This window comes from Chiloscyllium punctatum, chromosome 33 (assembly GCF_047496795.1).
Source record: "Chiloscyllium punctatum isolate Juve2018m chromosome 33, sChiPun1.3, whole genome shotgun sequence".
Classification (NCBI taxonomy): domain Eukaryota; kingdom Metazoa; phylum Chordata; class Chondrichthyes; order Orectolobiformes; family Hemiscylliidae; genus Chiloscyllium; species Chiloscyllium punctatum.
In genome coordinates, this window is record NC_092771.1 from 27,466,701 (window position 1) to 27,483,809 (window position 17,109).

Here is a 17,109-nt window from a genome sequence, read left to right on the forward strand (position 1 = left end):
AAGTTCCTCGACTTTTGGCAGTTAATAGCCAGAAAAGTATGATGGTTATTGAACATCCATTGCTACATTTTGCTTTGGCCTTTTACTTTAACCTGATCGGATTTGTTAAGTTGGAGACTTGTTACTTTTATTTGCTGTTATTACTTTTAGGATTCTGACATTCAATTTTTTTAATTTACTTATTAAATTTTGGATACAGTATGTACTGACTCACTCAGTGCTGGCTGTTGCTTAGTGGGATGAATTTTGTTTCTCAGAAGGCTGTGTATACAAGCCACTCTCAAAAGGCTTGAGCTAAAAGTTTTGACTGGCACTTCATACGGGTGGCACAGTGGTTAGCACTGCTGCCTCACAGCGCCAGAGACCCGGGTTCATTTCCCGCCTCAGGCGACTGACTGTGTGGAGTTTGCACGTTCTCCCCGTGTCTGCGTGGGTTTCCTCCGGGTGCTCCGGTTTCCTCCCACAGTCCAAAAATGTGCAGGTCAGGTAAATTGGCCACGCTAAATTGCCCATAGTGTTAGGTAAGGAATAAATGTAGGGGTATGGGTGGGTTGTGCTTCGGCGGGGCGGTGTGGACTTGTTGGGCCGAAGGGCCTGTTTCCACACTGTAAGTAATCTAAGTAATCTAATCATACAGCCCTGAGAGAGTTGTTGTATTGCTGGAGGTACCATATTTCAGATCAACTGGTGGATAAAAAGATCCCATAGAACTATGAAGGGCAGGGGAGTTTTCTCAGATGCCCTATTTTCACTCAATTAAACATGAATAGAAGAGATTATCTGGTCATTTTATTCCCTTGCTTAACGTAGGACCTTGCTCATTGCAAATTAGCATTGTTAACCCTGCATTATAAAAGTGATTACAGTTCACAAGTATTTAGACAAAATGTTACATTTGCTAGAAATCTGAAGAAAGGAACAGTAAATGCTTCCTAGGTGTGGCAGCTTCTGTGAAGGGAGAGGGAATGTTAATATCTTGGTCATTAACATTTTATGAGGAACTGATGAGGCGTCACCCCTGTTTCTATCTTGACATAAGCTGTCAGATCTGATGAGTATTTCCAGCAGTATTTTTATTACTTCAGAAGTGCTTAATTTGCTGTGAAGCACTTTTGGATATCCCGAGGACAAGATAGGCACTATATAAATGCATGTTCACATTTCTTCCTCTCCATTCATTAGTCCATTTAGAGCAAGCTGATTTGATTATTATGGTTGTTGAGTATTCCTGCCTATAAACGTACACCCTTTGTATTTTGAGTGTGACATTTTTAAGACTGGGTTTGCTTTGTCCTTGTAGAGCAGAGGGCAGGTCCTGGTACACATCGCATCGAGGGCGCCTATGGATTGCTGCTGCTGCCAAAAGACCCTCACCACAGGAAATAATGGAGATTGAAGGGACCTATAGAGCAATGCATGACAAAGGTAAACTACTTCACCAGGAACCAATTTTTCAAATCTACCTTATTCGCAAAGTGAATAAAGCCACTCAAGAATATAAATGTTGATGCATAGGGTAGCCTGTATTAACTGTTTGGCTTTAAGGATGTAAGTTTGCTCACTGAGCTGGAAGGTTCGTCTTCAGACGTTTCATCACCATACTAGGTAATATAATCAGTGAGCCTCTGGTGAAGCACTGGTGTTAGTGACCTACTTTCTATTTGTGTTTCGGGTTCCTTGGGTTGATGATGTCATTTCTTGTGCTGATGTCATTTCATGTTCTTTTTCTGAGAAGGTGGTAAATGGTTGGGTTTAACTGAAGATCTTCGACATTGTTCGTTTATGCTGACCTTAATGTTTCAGCCTCACTTTATTTGGAAATTTAGCTTTTGAAGCCAAATGTTCGAATAGGAAATAGCACTGCAGATGTGCTCCAGCACCTTAGTAGTTTAAATTTTAGTATAGATGGGAGGCATGGTGGCACAGTGGTTAGCACTGCTGCCTCACAGCACCAGAGACCTGGGTTCAATTCCCGACTCAGGTGACCCTCTGTGTGGAGTTTGCACATTCTCCCTGTGTCTGCATGGGTTTCCTCTGGGTTCTCCAGTTTCCTCCCACAGTCCAAAGATGTGCAGGTCAGGTGAATTGGTCATGCTAAATTGCCCGTAGTGTTAGGTAAAGGGGTAAATGTAGGGGTATGGGTGGGTTGCGCTTTGGCGGGTCGGTGTGGACTTGTTGGGCCGAAGGGCCTGTTTCCACACTGTAAGTAATCTAATCTAATCTAAATATGTATGTTGCCTTCTCTGGATGCTCCTCCCTGTAAATGACTATATAATTCCTTAAGAATCTGCTGTTCGAGAGACGACGGAGAACTCATGTCACTGTGCATATGGGTGATCGTTCCCTCTCCCTCCAGGGTCCAAAATAGATGAAGGAGGTAAAAATATACTGTGTCTCTGAGCATTTTGCTTCGACTGAGGTGGGAAGGGGATGGCACAGAGTATATACCTCTCAGACACCAGGCGTTTGGCACAACCAATTTGTGCAATATGCTTCACCTGACACTCTCCCCAACATTTTGCATTTGAATCAGACCATAAGCCTCTATTCCCTTTCTCCTCATCACCTTATCTAGCTTTACCCTTAAATGTAGTTCACCTCAACTTCCCTGTGACAGTAAGTGCCACATATTCTCCACTCTGAGTGCAGAGTTTCATTTTAGATTCCTTATTTTCTTAGTGAGTACAGTATGTTAATCGGGTCTAGATTGCTCTTCCCTGCAGCAGAAAACTCTGTTTACCCCTTCAAAACCTCTCCTATTGTTTAAGGCCTTATGAGACTCTTAGCTTCTCTTTTCAAGAGAAGCCCCAGTTGTTAATTTCCAGGTGAGAGTAACATTGCAGTTTTTGTTTAATATTTATAACCATTTTATCATATAATGATCAGAACTGCAAAAGATATTCCGAGTATGTCCAACCATGGCTCAACAGAAGTTGAGCAAAACTACATTCTTCAGTCATCCTAAAAATAAATCTGAGTACTTTCTAATTTAAGGAACACTTCAACTTGTAAAATTCTCATCCCTGTTTAGAAGTCTCTCCATGGCCTTCCCCTCCCCTATCTCTGAAATTTCCTTCAATCCCACAACATTTCAAGATACCTGCACTCTCCAAATTATGGTGTTTTCAGCATCCCAGTTTTAATAATGACACTAACAGCAGCTATGCCCCTCAGTTGCTGGGGTCTATTTACTGGAATTCCCTCCCTAATCCTATCCACAAATCTACCTCACTTTTCCTCTGTTTTAAAGTATTGCTTAAAACCTACTTCTTTGACCAAAGTTTAATATTTCTTAGTGGCTTTGTTTGCCATGGGATGTTTTGCTTTGCCAAAGGGCAAAGTACAATCTGTTTTTTGTGTGACCCTCTTTAAGCTGTATTGCTACTCTTAGTGATTTACTCCCATAACCCTTTTCTCCTCTGCTCCAATTCGATTCTGCTTTGCCTAGTAATATGTCTTCTTTTCTTAATAAAATATAATACTTGCCCTCCATGTTGAAATTCATTTACCAGTTATCTTGTCTATTGTGCAAGCTCATCAATGGTTTTTGTAAGTTGTTATAGACAGTCAAAATTGAGACAATCTCGGTCCCAGTTTGTTGCAAACTGCAAATTTAGACATTGCATTTTTGATTACAAGGCTAAATCCTTAATATAAATACTCAACACTAATGGTCCCAGGGAAGATGACTCTGAGATTCCACTTTTCAACTTCTGAATAGTTACCCTTTACCTCTGCTCTCTGCTTTCTTACTTGCAACCTGCTCACTGCCACTTTTCCTCCGATTCCGTATGCTCTGATCTTGCTCATTAGTTTGTGTTGTGGTACCTATTTTTGGAAATAGTTTTAAACGCATATTTTTAAACAGGTGATGGCTTCTTAGCTTTGTGGTGCTTCACAGCCGGTGAAATGTATTTTAGGTGTATCCAGCAATGCAGGAAAGTAAGGTCCTAGTTACTTGCATTAGAACACCATAGACACTGTGAAATCATAACATCCACCCTGTCTAGAGGAATGGGGTTGGGGAAACAACACTGTCATACGCTTACATGTGTAGGTAACTCATGAATATATGGGAGGAGGATGGGAATAACGGCACTTGGGAAAGACTTGGTTTCCTTTCATGCCACTTCAACTTCCAGATTATAAGTGACAACCTTATTTCAGCAACAAAATACTTTAAATGATGAGGAATGCCAACAAAGTTGATTGACTTCTGGAAGGGATGTCCACACATTGATTTTTTTTTAAACTCTATTTTGTCAGCTGTGCTGGGCACACTGTCTGGGTGGTCCTTGTAACATGGAGATGGATATGATTGTTTTCCAAAAGCTGAAGTAATTTTTTTTATTGTAACAGTAATTCAAAGTTACCAGACTTCAGAGGGAAATTTGATCACAGTGAAATCCCTTCTGGAACACTGCCCAGTTCTGGTTGCCCAGTTATAGGAAGGATATGCTGGAGGAGGTTCAGAAGAGATTTACCAGGATGTTGCCGATTACGGAAAGTTTGAATTATGAAGAAAATAAGGATAGAGTCATAGTGTTGTACAGCATAAAAACAGTCCCTCAGTCCAACTTGTCCATGCCAACCAGATATCCTAAATTAATCTAGTCCCATTTGCCAGCATTTGGCCCAAAGCCCTCTAAACCCTTCCTATTAATATACCCATCCCGATACCATTTTAAATATATTATTGTACTAGCCTCCATCACTCCCTGTTGCAGGATGTTCCATACACACACCACCCTCTATATGAAAAAGTTGCCCCTTGGGTCCCTTTTAAATCTTTCTCCTCTCTCTCCTTAAACCTATGCACTCCTGCCTGGACTCCTCCACCTCAGGGAAAAGACCTTGGCTATTCACCCTATCCATTCTGCTCATGATTTTATAAACCTGTGTAAGATCACCCCTCAGCCTCCGACGCTCCAGGGAAAATAACCCCAGCCTATTCAGTCTCTCCTTATAACCCAAACAGTCCAACCCTGGCAACATCCTTGTAAATCTTTTTTGAACCCTTTCAAGTTTCACAGCGTCCTTCCTGTAGCCGGGAGTCTACAGAGATAGGGAGGGGGTGTAGGGGATGGAGGGGGGTTACAGAGATATGGAGGGGGTGGAGGGGCTTTACAGAGATAGCGAGGGGGTGTAGGGGCTGTCGCCGGGTGGCACAGTGGTTAGCACTGCTGCCTCACAGCACCTGAGATCCGGGTTCAGTTCCCGCCTCGGGCGACTGACTGTGTGGAGTTGGCACGTTCTCCCCGTGTCTGCGTGGGTTTCCTCCGTGTGCTCCAGTTTCCTCCCACAGTCCAAAGATGTGCAGGTCAAGGTGAATTGGCCATGCTAAATTGCCCGTAGTGTTAGGTAAGGGGTAAATGTAGGGGTATGGGTGGGTTGTGCTTTGGCGGGTCGGTGTGGACTTGTTGGGCCGAAGGGCCTGTTTCCACATTGTAATGTAATCTAATCTAATCTAAACTGCACACTATATTCCAAAAGTGGCCTAACCAATGTTCTGTACAGCTGCAACATGACCTCCCAACTCCTCTACTCAATGCAGTGGTCAGTAAAGGGAAGTATAGCAAACGCCTCTTTCACTATCCTTTCTATCTGCGACTCTTAATTTCAAGGAACTATGAACCTGCACTCCAAGGTCTCTCTGTTCAGCAACACTCTCCAGGACCTTATCATTAAGTGTATAAGTCCTGCCCTAACTTGTCTTTCCAAAATGCAGCACCTCACATTTGTCTAAATTAAATTCCATGTACCACTTCTTGGCTTATTGGTCTATCTGTTCAAATTCCCGTTGTACTCTGAGGTAAACTTCTTTGCTGTCCAGTACATCTCTAATTTTGAAGTCATCTGCAAACTTAGTAACTAGACTACTATATTCACATCCAAATCTTTTATCTCAATGACTAAAAGCAGTGAACCCAGCACTGATCCTTGTGGCACACTGCTGGTCACAGGTCTCCACTCTGGAAAAACAATCCTCCACCACCACCCTTTGCCTTCTACCTGCGTCTCCCCCATCCTTTACTAGGTTAAATCCTCCTGAGCAGCTCGAGCAAATCCCTACACCAGTATATTAGTCCCCTTCCAATTCAGGTGCAAGCTGTCCTTGTTATACAGGTCACTTCTACCCTGGAAAGATTCCAATGATCCAAAAAAGTGAATCCTGCTCCTCTGCACCAGCTCCTCACCCATGCATTCATCTGCTTTATCCTCCTATTCCTACCGTCACTTGCTTGTGGGACCAGGAGTAATGTAGATTTACTACCCTTGAGGACCTCCTTTTTAAATTCCTGCCTAACTTCCTATATTCTCCTTTCAGAATCTCATCCTTTTCTCATCCTATGTTGTTAGTCCCAATGTGTTCAATAACCTTCAGTTGTCGCTCCCCCCATGAGAATATCCTGCATTCTCTCTGAGATATCCTTGATCCTGGCACCAGAGGCAACAGACCATTCTGATTTTTCGCTGCCGGTCACAGGAACGTCTGTTTCTGCCTCAGACTAGAGTGTACCTGTTGTTACATTGGAGCTAGTCTCGGTACCAGAAACCTGGCTGTCAGCACTACGTTCCCCTAAGGGTCCATCACCCCCTACATTTTCCAAGACAGTGTACTTGTTTGAGATGGGGATAGCCACAGGAGACTCATGCGCTACCTGCTCCTCTCTCCTACCTTTCCTAAAGCTAACCCATCTACCTGACTGTATCTTTGATTTATCTCCCTTCCTGCAACAACCATCTGTCACATCCCCTAGCTCCCATTGCCTCTAGCTGCTGCTCCAACTGTGATCTGATAGGATTTGCAGCCAAACACACGTCCTGCAGATATAATCATCTGTGGAAACTCTCCCTAACCTCCTACAGGAAGAGCACATCATTCTACTAAAGGCCACCTTTTGAACATTAACAATCCACAGGCCCAGAAAATAACACCGGCTTACTGCCCTATAAACACTGCTCCAGGCTAACTTAGTACCTATGGTTTTATATTTTCAAAGCTTAATCAAGAGACAGATCTCAATAAAACTATATAACAAAAAAAAAGCTACTCTCTTTCTTGTTATAGATTTACAGGAAAGATCAGTAAAGGTTACACTTAAAAACTGAGCCACTCCCCCACTGTGAGCAGCCCCCACACGGGTTTCTCCAAGATCAGCTGTGAATTTCACTGTCTGTTAATTTTTCTTAAAGCAAACTCTGATGTCCAGAGACACTTGCAACCAAACAGCAGAGGCACTTAGCTGTCCAGGTTACTGCTGGGCGGGCTGGGACTTTTTTCACTGGAGTGTAGGAGGTTGGGAGGTGACCTTAGAGAAGTTTATAAAATCATGAGGTGTATTGACCGGGTCAGTAGCCATTGTCTTTTCCCTGGGATGGTGGATTTCAAGACCAGGAGGCACATTTTTAAGATGAGAGAGAGAGATGTGAAAAGACACAAGAGGCAAGTCTTTTACACTGAGGGTAGTCCGCACGTGGAATGAACTTCCTGAAAAAATGGTGGATATGGGTTTTACTATATCCTTAATTGACATTTGGATAAATAAATGAATAGGAAAGGTTTGGAATGATATAGGCCAGATGGGACTATCTTAACTTGGGATTATATTTGACATGAACTGTTGGACCGAAGGGTCTGTTTCAGTATGTATGACTCTGTCAGGGATCGATGAATTTAGAGACTAGATTTCATGGTATCAAATCAAGGCTGATATATCGATATAGTACTGAGGAGATGCTGCAGTATTAGAATACCGTCTTTTAAATGAGTTGTTAAACTGAAGACTCTCTCCAGTTTCTCAGATGGATGTTAAAGATCCCTTCGCTGTATTTTGAAGAACAGCAGAGGTGTCACTGGCCAATATTCATTTCTCAATCAACATTACTAAAACCAATCATATGGACATTATCACATAGCTGGTTTTGGGATTGTCTACTTTAAACCTACTTTGATTGTAAAGCACTTTGAGACTCCCCAAGTTGGTACATTTAAGTTGTTTCTTTAGCATTAGAAGGAGAATTTTGAAAGGCATTTGCATTTTAAAGAGATCTTGAAATTAATAGATTAACTTCTCGCCTAATCTGAGCCTTGACATTGCCTTAAGAGCAAGACTAGCCCAACATCCCAGAGATTGCTGAAACATTCCTGCTTAAGGCCAAAGTTGCCCATTGGTCAAGGGAAGCATGTGCTTGCAAGGAAACTTTAAAGTTAATTGATAACTTGGTCCAGCAGATGAGTGTGTTGACAATGAAGAATCCTGTTTTGGTTGAGTCATGCCTATCCTGTATGTGTGCTATGTATTTAATTCATTGCCCGTGTAATTGTTCAGGTAAATGTGAGTGCATGGGCAATTCAAGTGCATAGACTTGGAAACTTCTACTCTTTGAGGTTTGGTTCTGAACACTGCTTTGCATTGATTGATGCTCAGAGCTCAGTCATTCAGCATAGCAGTAGGCCATTCAGCCCTTTGCATCTTCAAGGAAGCTATCCAATAGTCTCAATCTCTGCTTGTTCCCCGACAAAGTTTTCCTTTTCTAATGTTTATCAAATTCCCTTTCAAAGTAATTGTTGAATCTGCATCAGATGGTGCATTCCAGGTCACTGTAACTTGGTGTGTTTTAAAAAAAAATCTCTTCTGCCCTGCCCTGCCCTGCCCTGCCCTGACCTGTGGCTTATTTTGCCAATTCTCTTAAGTTTGTATCACCTGGTTTATGATCCTCCCGTCAGTTTTCTCTTATCCATCGTCAGGATGGTGAATAGCTCAGAGGGGAACTTGCAGGTTCCCGTGTATCGGCTGCCCTTGTTCTTCTCGATGGAAGTGATCGTGGGTTTGGAAGGATCTTTGTGAATTTTGTACATGGTACAAAAGTCCTGCTGGATAAAGTTGCCAAGAAGCATGGCTAATTGATTTGGCTGTCAGTTCCCTCCCCTGCGCCATTATTTTCCTTTTGAGGCTTAGCTCAGGATTTTGACAATTTTTTGCAGGCCCCCTCATCTCTCAGTAGGGGGCTCCAAAGCACTTTCTCTCCACCTTGCTAATTTAATATTCGGACAGGAGGTGACTGCGTTTCACCTATTTTGGGAGTGTGAGTCAGTTGCTGTAAACATTGTGGCGAGGGAATTTCTTCATCTGCTTCTCTGAGTTTCCTGTTATGATAAAGTGGGGACATTTTGAGGATGCAGTCCATCCTCAAGTAGTAAACACCACCTTGCCAACCAATCACGTGCACGTGTCAAATGGAAGAGTTTGTATGCCCATAATATTTCACGTCTATTGTTTAATTTGATATTTTTGTTAAAACCATGCCAAAAATCTTCATGGTTGATTTTAAACCTTTCCATTTCACAGACATTGAATTCCCCAAAGACTACCCAACTGGCTGCCTGCTGGGCTGTGTGGATGTGATAGACTGTGTGTCTCAGGAGCAGTACCGTGAACAGGTATGTGTGAAAGCTGCCAGTAGTCTTGCAGCTGTGTCCCTTACCAAACAGTCTGTGCAGAGGGTGCTTGTTTTTGTAAATAACCTGTGCTCCAGTGTAACTGATAATTTTAGAAGGTTGTTTGTCTCTTTTTCTTTTACCATGCTGTGCAGTAGTGTTTCCTCTAAGCTACAGTCAAACAAGTGCCACACATTTATTTATTATTGCAGCGCATATCCTTGGTTTTTAAGGGGTTAACTGCCACTCAAGCCAATGAATAAAGAGCAAATAGCTGCTCCCACAATGGAATATTACTAGATAAGAACCAAGCCTGACTTAATTCATCAGTTGGAATTAAGGGCCACAAATCACTTATCGTTTCTGGAGTTCAAAATTATGCCTACACTTGTCTTTCCTGTGGCTGACTCTGCACTCGTATTCGAGCCCTCTAGAAATGAAGCCCAGTATCACATTCACCTTTCTAACCACCAATTAAACCTGCACGGTAACCTTAAGTGAATCCAGAACTAGGACTGCCAAGTCCCTTTTTGCTTCAGATTTCCAAAGCCTCTGTCCTTCTGTACCTCTATTCTTCCTACCAAAGTGCATTACCTCGTTGTGTAAGATGATCCTCCTGATATTTTCTTTGTTTACTGGGCACTTACCACTTTGATTTGGCTGTCAGTTCCCATATTGTATTCTACATGTCAATTCTCTGTCCACTCTCCAAGCATGTCCAAGTCCTTCTGCAGCCTCCTTACTTCCTCAACACTACTGTCCCTGCACCTATCTTTGTGTCACCTGCAAACTTGGCAACAGTACCCTTAGTTCCTTTATCTAGATTGTTAATGTATAATATGAATAGTTGTCATCCCAACAATCACCTCTGCAGAACTCCACTAGTCAGTGGCTGCCATTACCTGCCTTCTGCCAGTCAGCCAATTCTTTATCCATTCCAGTGTCTTGCCCCTAACATCATGGGCTCTTATCTTATTCAGCAGCCTCCCGTGTGGCACCTTGTCAAAGGCCTTCTGGAAATCCAAATAGATTATTAGATAGATTACTTACAGTGTGGAAACAGGCCCTTCGGCCCAACAAGTCCACACCGACCCGCCGAAGCGGAACCCACCCATACCACTTCACCTAACACTACGGGCAATTTAGCATGGTCAGTTCACCTGACCTGCACATCTTTGGACTGTGGGAGGAAACCGGAACACCCGGAGGAAACCCACACAGACACGGGGAGAATGTGCAAACTCCACACAGTCAGTCGCCTGAGGCGGGAATTGAACCCGGGTCTCTGGTGCTGTGAGGCAGCAGTGCTAATCACTGTGCCACCGTGCCTTCAACTGGCTATCCATTGTCTAACTTGCTCATTACCTCCTCAAAGAATTCTATAAGAGTTGTCAACCTTCCTTGACAAAACCATGCTGACTCAGCCCGATTTTACCATGCACTTCCAAGTACGTTGCAACTTCATCCCGCAATAATGGACTGTGAAGTCTTGCCAGTGCCTGAGGTCATGCCGACCGATCTATAATTTCCTCGCTTCTGTCTCCCTCCCTTTTTAAACAGACTTGTTACATTTGCCATTTTCCAGACCTCTGGGACCCTCCCTGACTCCAGTGATTCATGAAAGATTGCCACCAATGTCTCTATAATCTCCTTCAGAACTCTGGAGTATAACCTGTCCAGTCTGGATGATTTATCCATTTCAGACCTTTCAGTGTCCCCAGCACCTTCTCCTTAGTGATGGCCGCTGCGTTCATCTCTGCCTCCTGACGATTGAAGTTCTGATGTACTGCTGGTGTCTTCCACTGTGAAATATGCCAAGGTTGTGTCCAACCTCTGGTGTTTAACAGAGATATTAATTCTTCTTCCATTTCTCTATTAAAAATATTGATTATGTAATTTTTTTGTGGCTATTATAGGCACATGTCCATGTATTATCTTGATATTGGTGTAGACAACAAAATAGTTCCATAGGTGAATGGAAAATATTAGAACATTGTTTTGCAGTGTCAGAATCACTTTAGTTTGCTCTCTTCCTCCCTTGGAAGTTGGATACTTGCTTGAATGAATGTTTCTCTTGCACCTCTGATGGAATGACGCTTGGACAAACTGAGTAAGTGAGCCCAGTGAATGATTGCAGATGATGAGGGAAGCAACATGAATTGTTAATATTCTGTGTTTCAGTCTGGAGGCCCCCAGAATACTGCAACCTGATACTAAGAGTTTTTTTGCTCTTTTTTTCAAATTCCTGCAAAAGTCAATCATGGTAAAGTGCTAACTGTTTTGGCAGGATATTTCAGTTCATATATCAAGATCATACTTGTCAGGATTTCTGTAGACTGGTCTATGAGCGTCGCACAAATGGATATACTTCAGAAATACTTCATTGACTGCATCATGCTTTGGGACATCCCGGAGTTGTACAGGGCACTATATAAATGCAATTTTTTTCTTTCTGTACTTCAGCCCAGTTAAATTATTCAAATAGAAACTAACTAGTATAGAACACTGTAAAACCACCGTTTGGGGCAGGGCTGTTTACAACTCATTGAACATAACGTAAATATGCAAATAACTAGTGCAGTGTTTCGCAGCACTTAAGATAACAGTGGGGTGAAGGGCCTGTTCTGTGCTGTACTGTTCTATGTTCTATGTTCTATAACATTATTGACCATATATAAAATTCTGAGCTGAAAATGTGTTGCTGGAAAAGCGCAGCAGGTCAGGCAGCACCCGAGGAGCAGGAGAATTGACGTTTTGGGCATCAGCCCTTCTTCAGGAATGAGGAGGGTGTGTCCATAGCCTGCTGAACACACTTTCCTCATTCCTGAAGAAGGGCTTATGCCCGAAACGTCGATTCTCCTGTTCCTTGGATGCTGCCTGACCTGCTGCGCTTTCCCAGCAACACATTTTCAGCTCTGATCTCCAGCATCTGCAGTCCTCACTTTCTCCCCATATATAAAATTCTACCTGATTGAGGGATAGTGGACTCTAACAGTCACACAATATCATGTTTCCTGTGCAAACAGCAACAACTTGTCTTTATATATTGACTTCAATATAGCAAAGGGTCTTAATATTCTTTTTCAAGATTTATGTTATCACTGTAGTCAAAGAAACTCCAAACATACACCACAATACAATGAGGTAAGGCAGTGGTGTAGAGTAATTTGACTGGACAAGTAAACCAGAACCCAAAGCTAATGTTCAGGGAACATGGAGTTCAAATATGGTCAGAGCAGATGGTGATGTTTTAATTCAGTTGAGAAACTGGCATTCAAACTTAGTCCAATGATGGTTGTATGGCCACTGTTATTGTTGTTAAAAACTCATCTGGTTCACTAAAGTCCCTTGGGGAAGCAAATCTTTGGACTGACCTACATGTGACTCCAGACCCACCGCCAAATGGTTTATTCCAAACTACCTTCTGGGCAGTTAGGGATGGTCAATAAATGCTGGCAGAGTTTGTGACTTCTGCTTCTCATCAGCAAATAGTAAAACAAAACTGGGACACAGCAAAGCTGATGTTGAACAGGTAAGTAGACAATTTCGAAACAAGATCCAATATATAGATGGTCTTGATCCTGTGTTCCCTAGGAATGCTTTGTGTATTTGAGTGTTAAAGTTGGCTTAATGTTTACTGGATTACTTAGTGTGGAAACAGGCCCTTCGGCCCAACAAGCTCACACCTACCCTCCGAAGAGCAACCCACCCAGACCCATTCCCCTATATTTACCCCTTCACCTAACACTACAGGCAATTTAGCATGGCCAATTCACCTTGACCTGCACTGCTTTGGACTGTGGGAGGAAACCGGAGCACCCGGAGGAAACCCACGCAGACATGGGGAGAACGTGCAAACTCCACACAGACAGTTGCCTGAGGTGGGAATTGAACCCGGGTCTCTGGCGCTGTGAGGCAGCAGTGCTAACCACTGTGCCACCCACTAAATCATAAAGTCATAACTACAAATCCTGCAATAGAGCCTGCCGTGTACACATGAATTGACAGTTCATTGCAACATTGCCTAAATGCCAGCTTTTGGATAAAGTGGTAAACCAAGGCCTGGCCTGTCCCTTTTGTGGTTGTAAAAGATTCTAGGCCCCTATTTGAAGAAGGAAAAAGGAATTTTCCAGCTGTCTTGGCCAATATTCATCCTTCAGTGAAACTATGTCACCAAAATAAATAATCTATGTATTTATCTTATTATTTGGTACATTAACTGTCAGCTTTTCCTGCATTACAAAGGTGATTGAGGTACTCTAGGACACCCTAGTGACTTGATGTTAAATAATCTATAAGATTATTCTTGTCTGTTTAATCTCATTTTACTGAGCAAAAGTATCATTGTTGTCCTTTTTAAACACAGCTGTCCATGAACACATTCAGCAACGTTTAACACTGTAAATCAGTAAAATAGCTTCCAACCTGTTAGCTGCAAAGGTTTAAAATCTGCTGGGACATTCTGCTGACAGTATCACGTGACTGAAATGTATCACGAACAAATCTCTCTCTAATTTGCTGTTAATTGATATTGATAGGCAATCTCCTAGATCATCACTGGAAATTACTATCTCCAACTACAGCAATCCTTCAGAATTCCACACACCGGTGGCTAATCTAATCCTGAGTAATGGACAATTCGTACCTGCAGACTGCTGCATGGAAAGGGATTGGGACTGCCAAATTTCCTTTAATTTGTGATGATCACAACTACAGAGCAACATGTAGTCTCATCGGTGTTAATTTACATCTGTAGCCTGAATCTGAATTTATGTTCGAGAATTATGACCAGATTGATATGGCCCCAACCCTTCCAATATTTGTCAAAATAATATATTAGAGACTTGATATCATCTTATTTGAGTCTTAGTCAGATTTGAGATCTTTAAACATCAATAGCTTGCAAATATTTACAGCTTTTAAAGTTGAAAACTGTCCTGGGCAGTACTAGGGGAGTTGATATAAGATTAGTCAAAAATGAGACTTAATGAGGACCCAGGAGGAAGAAAAGAACAAATAGCTTAGATAGCTGAAGGTACGGTTGCAAAGGTTGGAGTTAAGCGAGGATTTTGCATGAGGCCAGATGAGAGGTTGTGCAGCAGATGGCTGATATGGGACTGGTCTAGGTGATGAAGAGTAGATGAGATTGGAACCTCTGTTTGGGTTCCAGTAGTGTACAGAGATAGTGACAAGAATTGATTGCCAGAGAGGAGGAGATATTTTCTAACTAATCTGCTCAGAGATGTTATGATGCACTTCTGGAACAGGTAGGATATGAACTCTGGCTGCCTCCTTGTCCAAAGGTAGGGACACTACCACAAAAGCCCCACAGCCAAAGAGGAGGATAATTGTGGAATAAATTATTAGCAGCTGGAGAAAGGCTGAGGAACATTAATTAACTTGGCCACAGCTGGAGAATTTCATTGAAGTTTAGGGTTGGTGGCAAGAATGGTAATTGAAATATGGAATTGCCGGGAAATTGGGCACTGATTTGGGAGGCAAGTAGTTATTTGAGATCTTTGAGATTGGAGAAATATCCATGGATTTTTTGTTTGAGGCGCTGATGGCAGTTTTGAGTTATTTAGTGTCCGTTATCATTTGGATGAATGACGGAAGCTGACAAAGTAGAGCAAGACACTGACTCAAAGTTAGGGGAGAAAGCAGGGGAAGCCGAAGAGTTGAACAAATGGTCTCCGAAATGATGATAGAGATGCTGAAGCTGTTCGCACTTGTTGGAAATGAAGACTGAGAGCTTGAGGAGAGAGTCCTAAACAGACATTTCGTAGCAGAGAAAGGAAATTGGGATTATCTTTTCAAGGGGATTGTGCAATGGCATGTAGTTTAGGTAGAAGAAAGAGAGTCCTCTTGTGTTTGGTGTGACGCAGCCGGCCCCAGTGATGGGTGGCAGCCTGGTCATGCATCAGCTATGCTGAAATCTGCATCCCTTGTACTTGAGGGGGAAGAAAGATGTGAATCATACTAAGGGGTTTGTCTTTGGTTTGGGCATCAAAGGCAGAAGTGAGAATTAATTCAGCAGATCTGTGGCAGTAGGAGTCTTGTCATGAATGTGGATTTGAAGTCTAGGCATTAGGTTATGGGATGTGTTGTTGTAAGCAACTGAACGATTTAGTATGTTTGAGGATGGACGATAATGGGAGCTGGGGTTGAAAGTGGTTGGCGAGATACTTTTAGTAAAGGAGGTGTTTGCAAATGACTCTTTCTGAGATCAAGGGCATAGAGTATTCATTTCCTAATGTACTGCATGAATTTTATCAGACACAGCCAGACAAGAACAATTAAAATGCATTTGGCCTTTGTTAAATGTCTTAAAAGCCTTCAAAGGCAATGGAAGTAGATTTGGTCAAAAATGATTGTGGAGCAAACAGCTAGTTTCCCTTCAGATTCTGAAGAAGTGTATTATACTCATAACAGAGTAAAGATGAACCCTGACTTCAATATGTTCACTGCTTGTTTATTGCAAAACAAGTGCAAAATGAAAATTGCATTGCTCTGACACTAAACAGGCAGTCAAGATGTTTTTTCAAAAATGAATTTTTAAAAACCATTCATTTTTGGGTTTCCTATCTTGCCTTCTCTTAAACATCTCATGCTGGGATAAGATCACGGAGATAGCTGCTGAGAGAAATTCAGGGGAAAAACCATCACCAAGCCTGTAAATACTTCAAGTCGGGCTTTGTGTGGATAGAGTAAAGAACAAGAACTTGGTTCAAGACAGGTTTCCATGAACCTTGACCTAGAGACGATTGTGACTCCTCCAATAGTTGCTGCATTGTAATATCCATGCACAGATTACTGAATCATCCAACTTTTAGTGCATAGTATGTGGTCTAACCTAACATCGAGGGGACATAGAAATAGTATCACTTACAAAGTTAAATTCATGCATCTAAAATTACTTCCTGATGCATTCAACTGTTCTTCTTTTGGAAAGAGTTCGATATGTGTCTAACCTGAAAGATTTTTTAAGTTTAATGAGCTCATATTAAGAAATACAAACCCAGGAGTTGGTTATTGAGCATTATAGTACAGAAAAATACCTGCAAGAATGGGTTAGGGGTTTTTTCACTATAAACCTGCATCATTCTTCCTGACCCGTTGTGATTTCCAGCACTTTTTTGTTTTAGTACAGCTTCCAGCATCTCCAGTAACTTGCTCCTACATGGGTGTGTTCCTGATGAAGGCCTTATGCCCTAAACATTGACTCTCCTGCTCCTTGAGTGCTGTCTGACCTGCTGAGCTTTTCCAATGCCACACTTTCAAATCTGACTCTCCAGTATCTGCAGTTCTCACTTTCTCCGACATAGGTATGTTTTTTTGTGCTAGAGATGACTTTCCCTTGCAGTCTATCCTTTATCAGCCAGTAGGGGTGCTCACAATTTGCTGCCTTATGATTCCTGGTCCAAATTTATATTAATAATTGACCTCATAAAACTAAATGGTGTTTAACCTATTGTGCAATGTGACACCTTTACTTCCTTGAATCTGAATTCACTCTTTGTAAACACTGAGGCAAACTATTTTATCGGCACGTTAAGGAAAACATTCATTAATTCCACCACCTGAGTTGTTATCTCATTGAGGTGCACCAACCTGCTTCCCTTTCTGCAAACAAATGTCTATCTGTACTCACTAGGCTGGCACATGAG

The 17,109-nt window shown here is 42.2% G+C and overlaps 1 protein-coding gene across 3 annotated transcripts in view; it reads left to right on the forward strand.

Annotated features, from left to right (window-relative positions):
• Positions 1-17,109, forward strand: part of trip4 (thyroid hormone receptor interactor 4) — a 144,211-nt gene that overhangs the window by 67,912 nt on the left and 59,190 nt on the right. For all 3 annotated transcript variants that reach the window (XM_072553223.1, XM_072553222.1, XM_072553224.1), the window contains exons 10-11: positions 1,301-1,425; positions 9,354-9,445. In XM_072553223.1, coding sequence (XP_072409324.1) covers positions 1,301-1,425; positions 9,354-9,445 — 217 coding nt within the window. The remainder of the gene's footprint in view (positions 1-1,300; positions 1,426-9,353; positions 9,446-17,109) is intronic.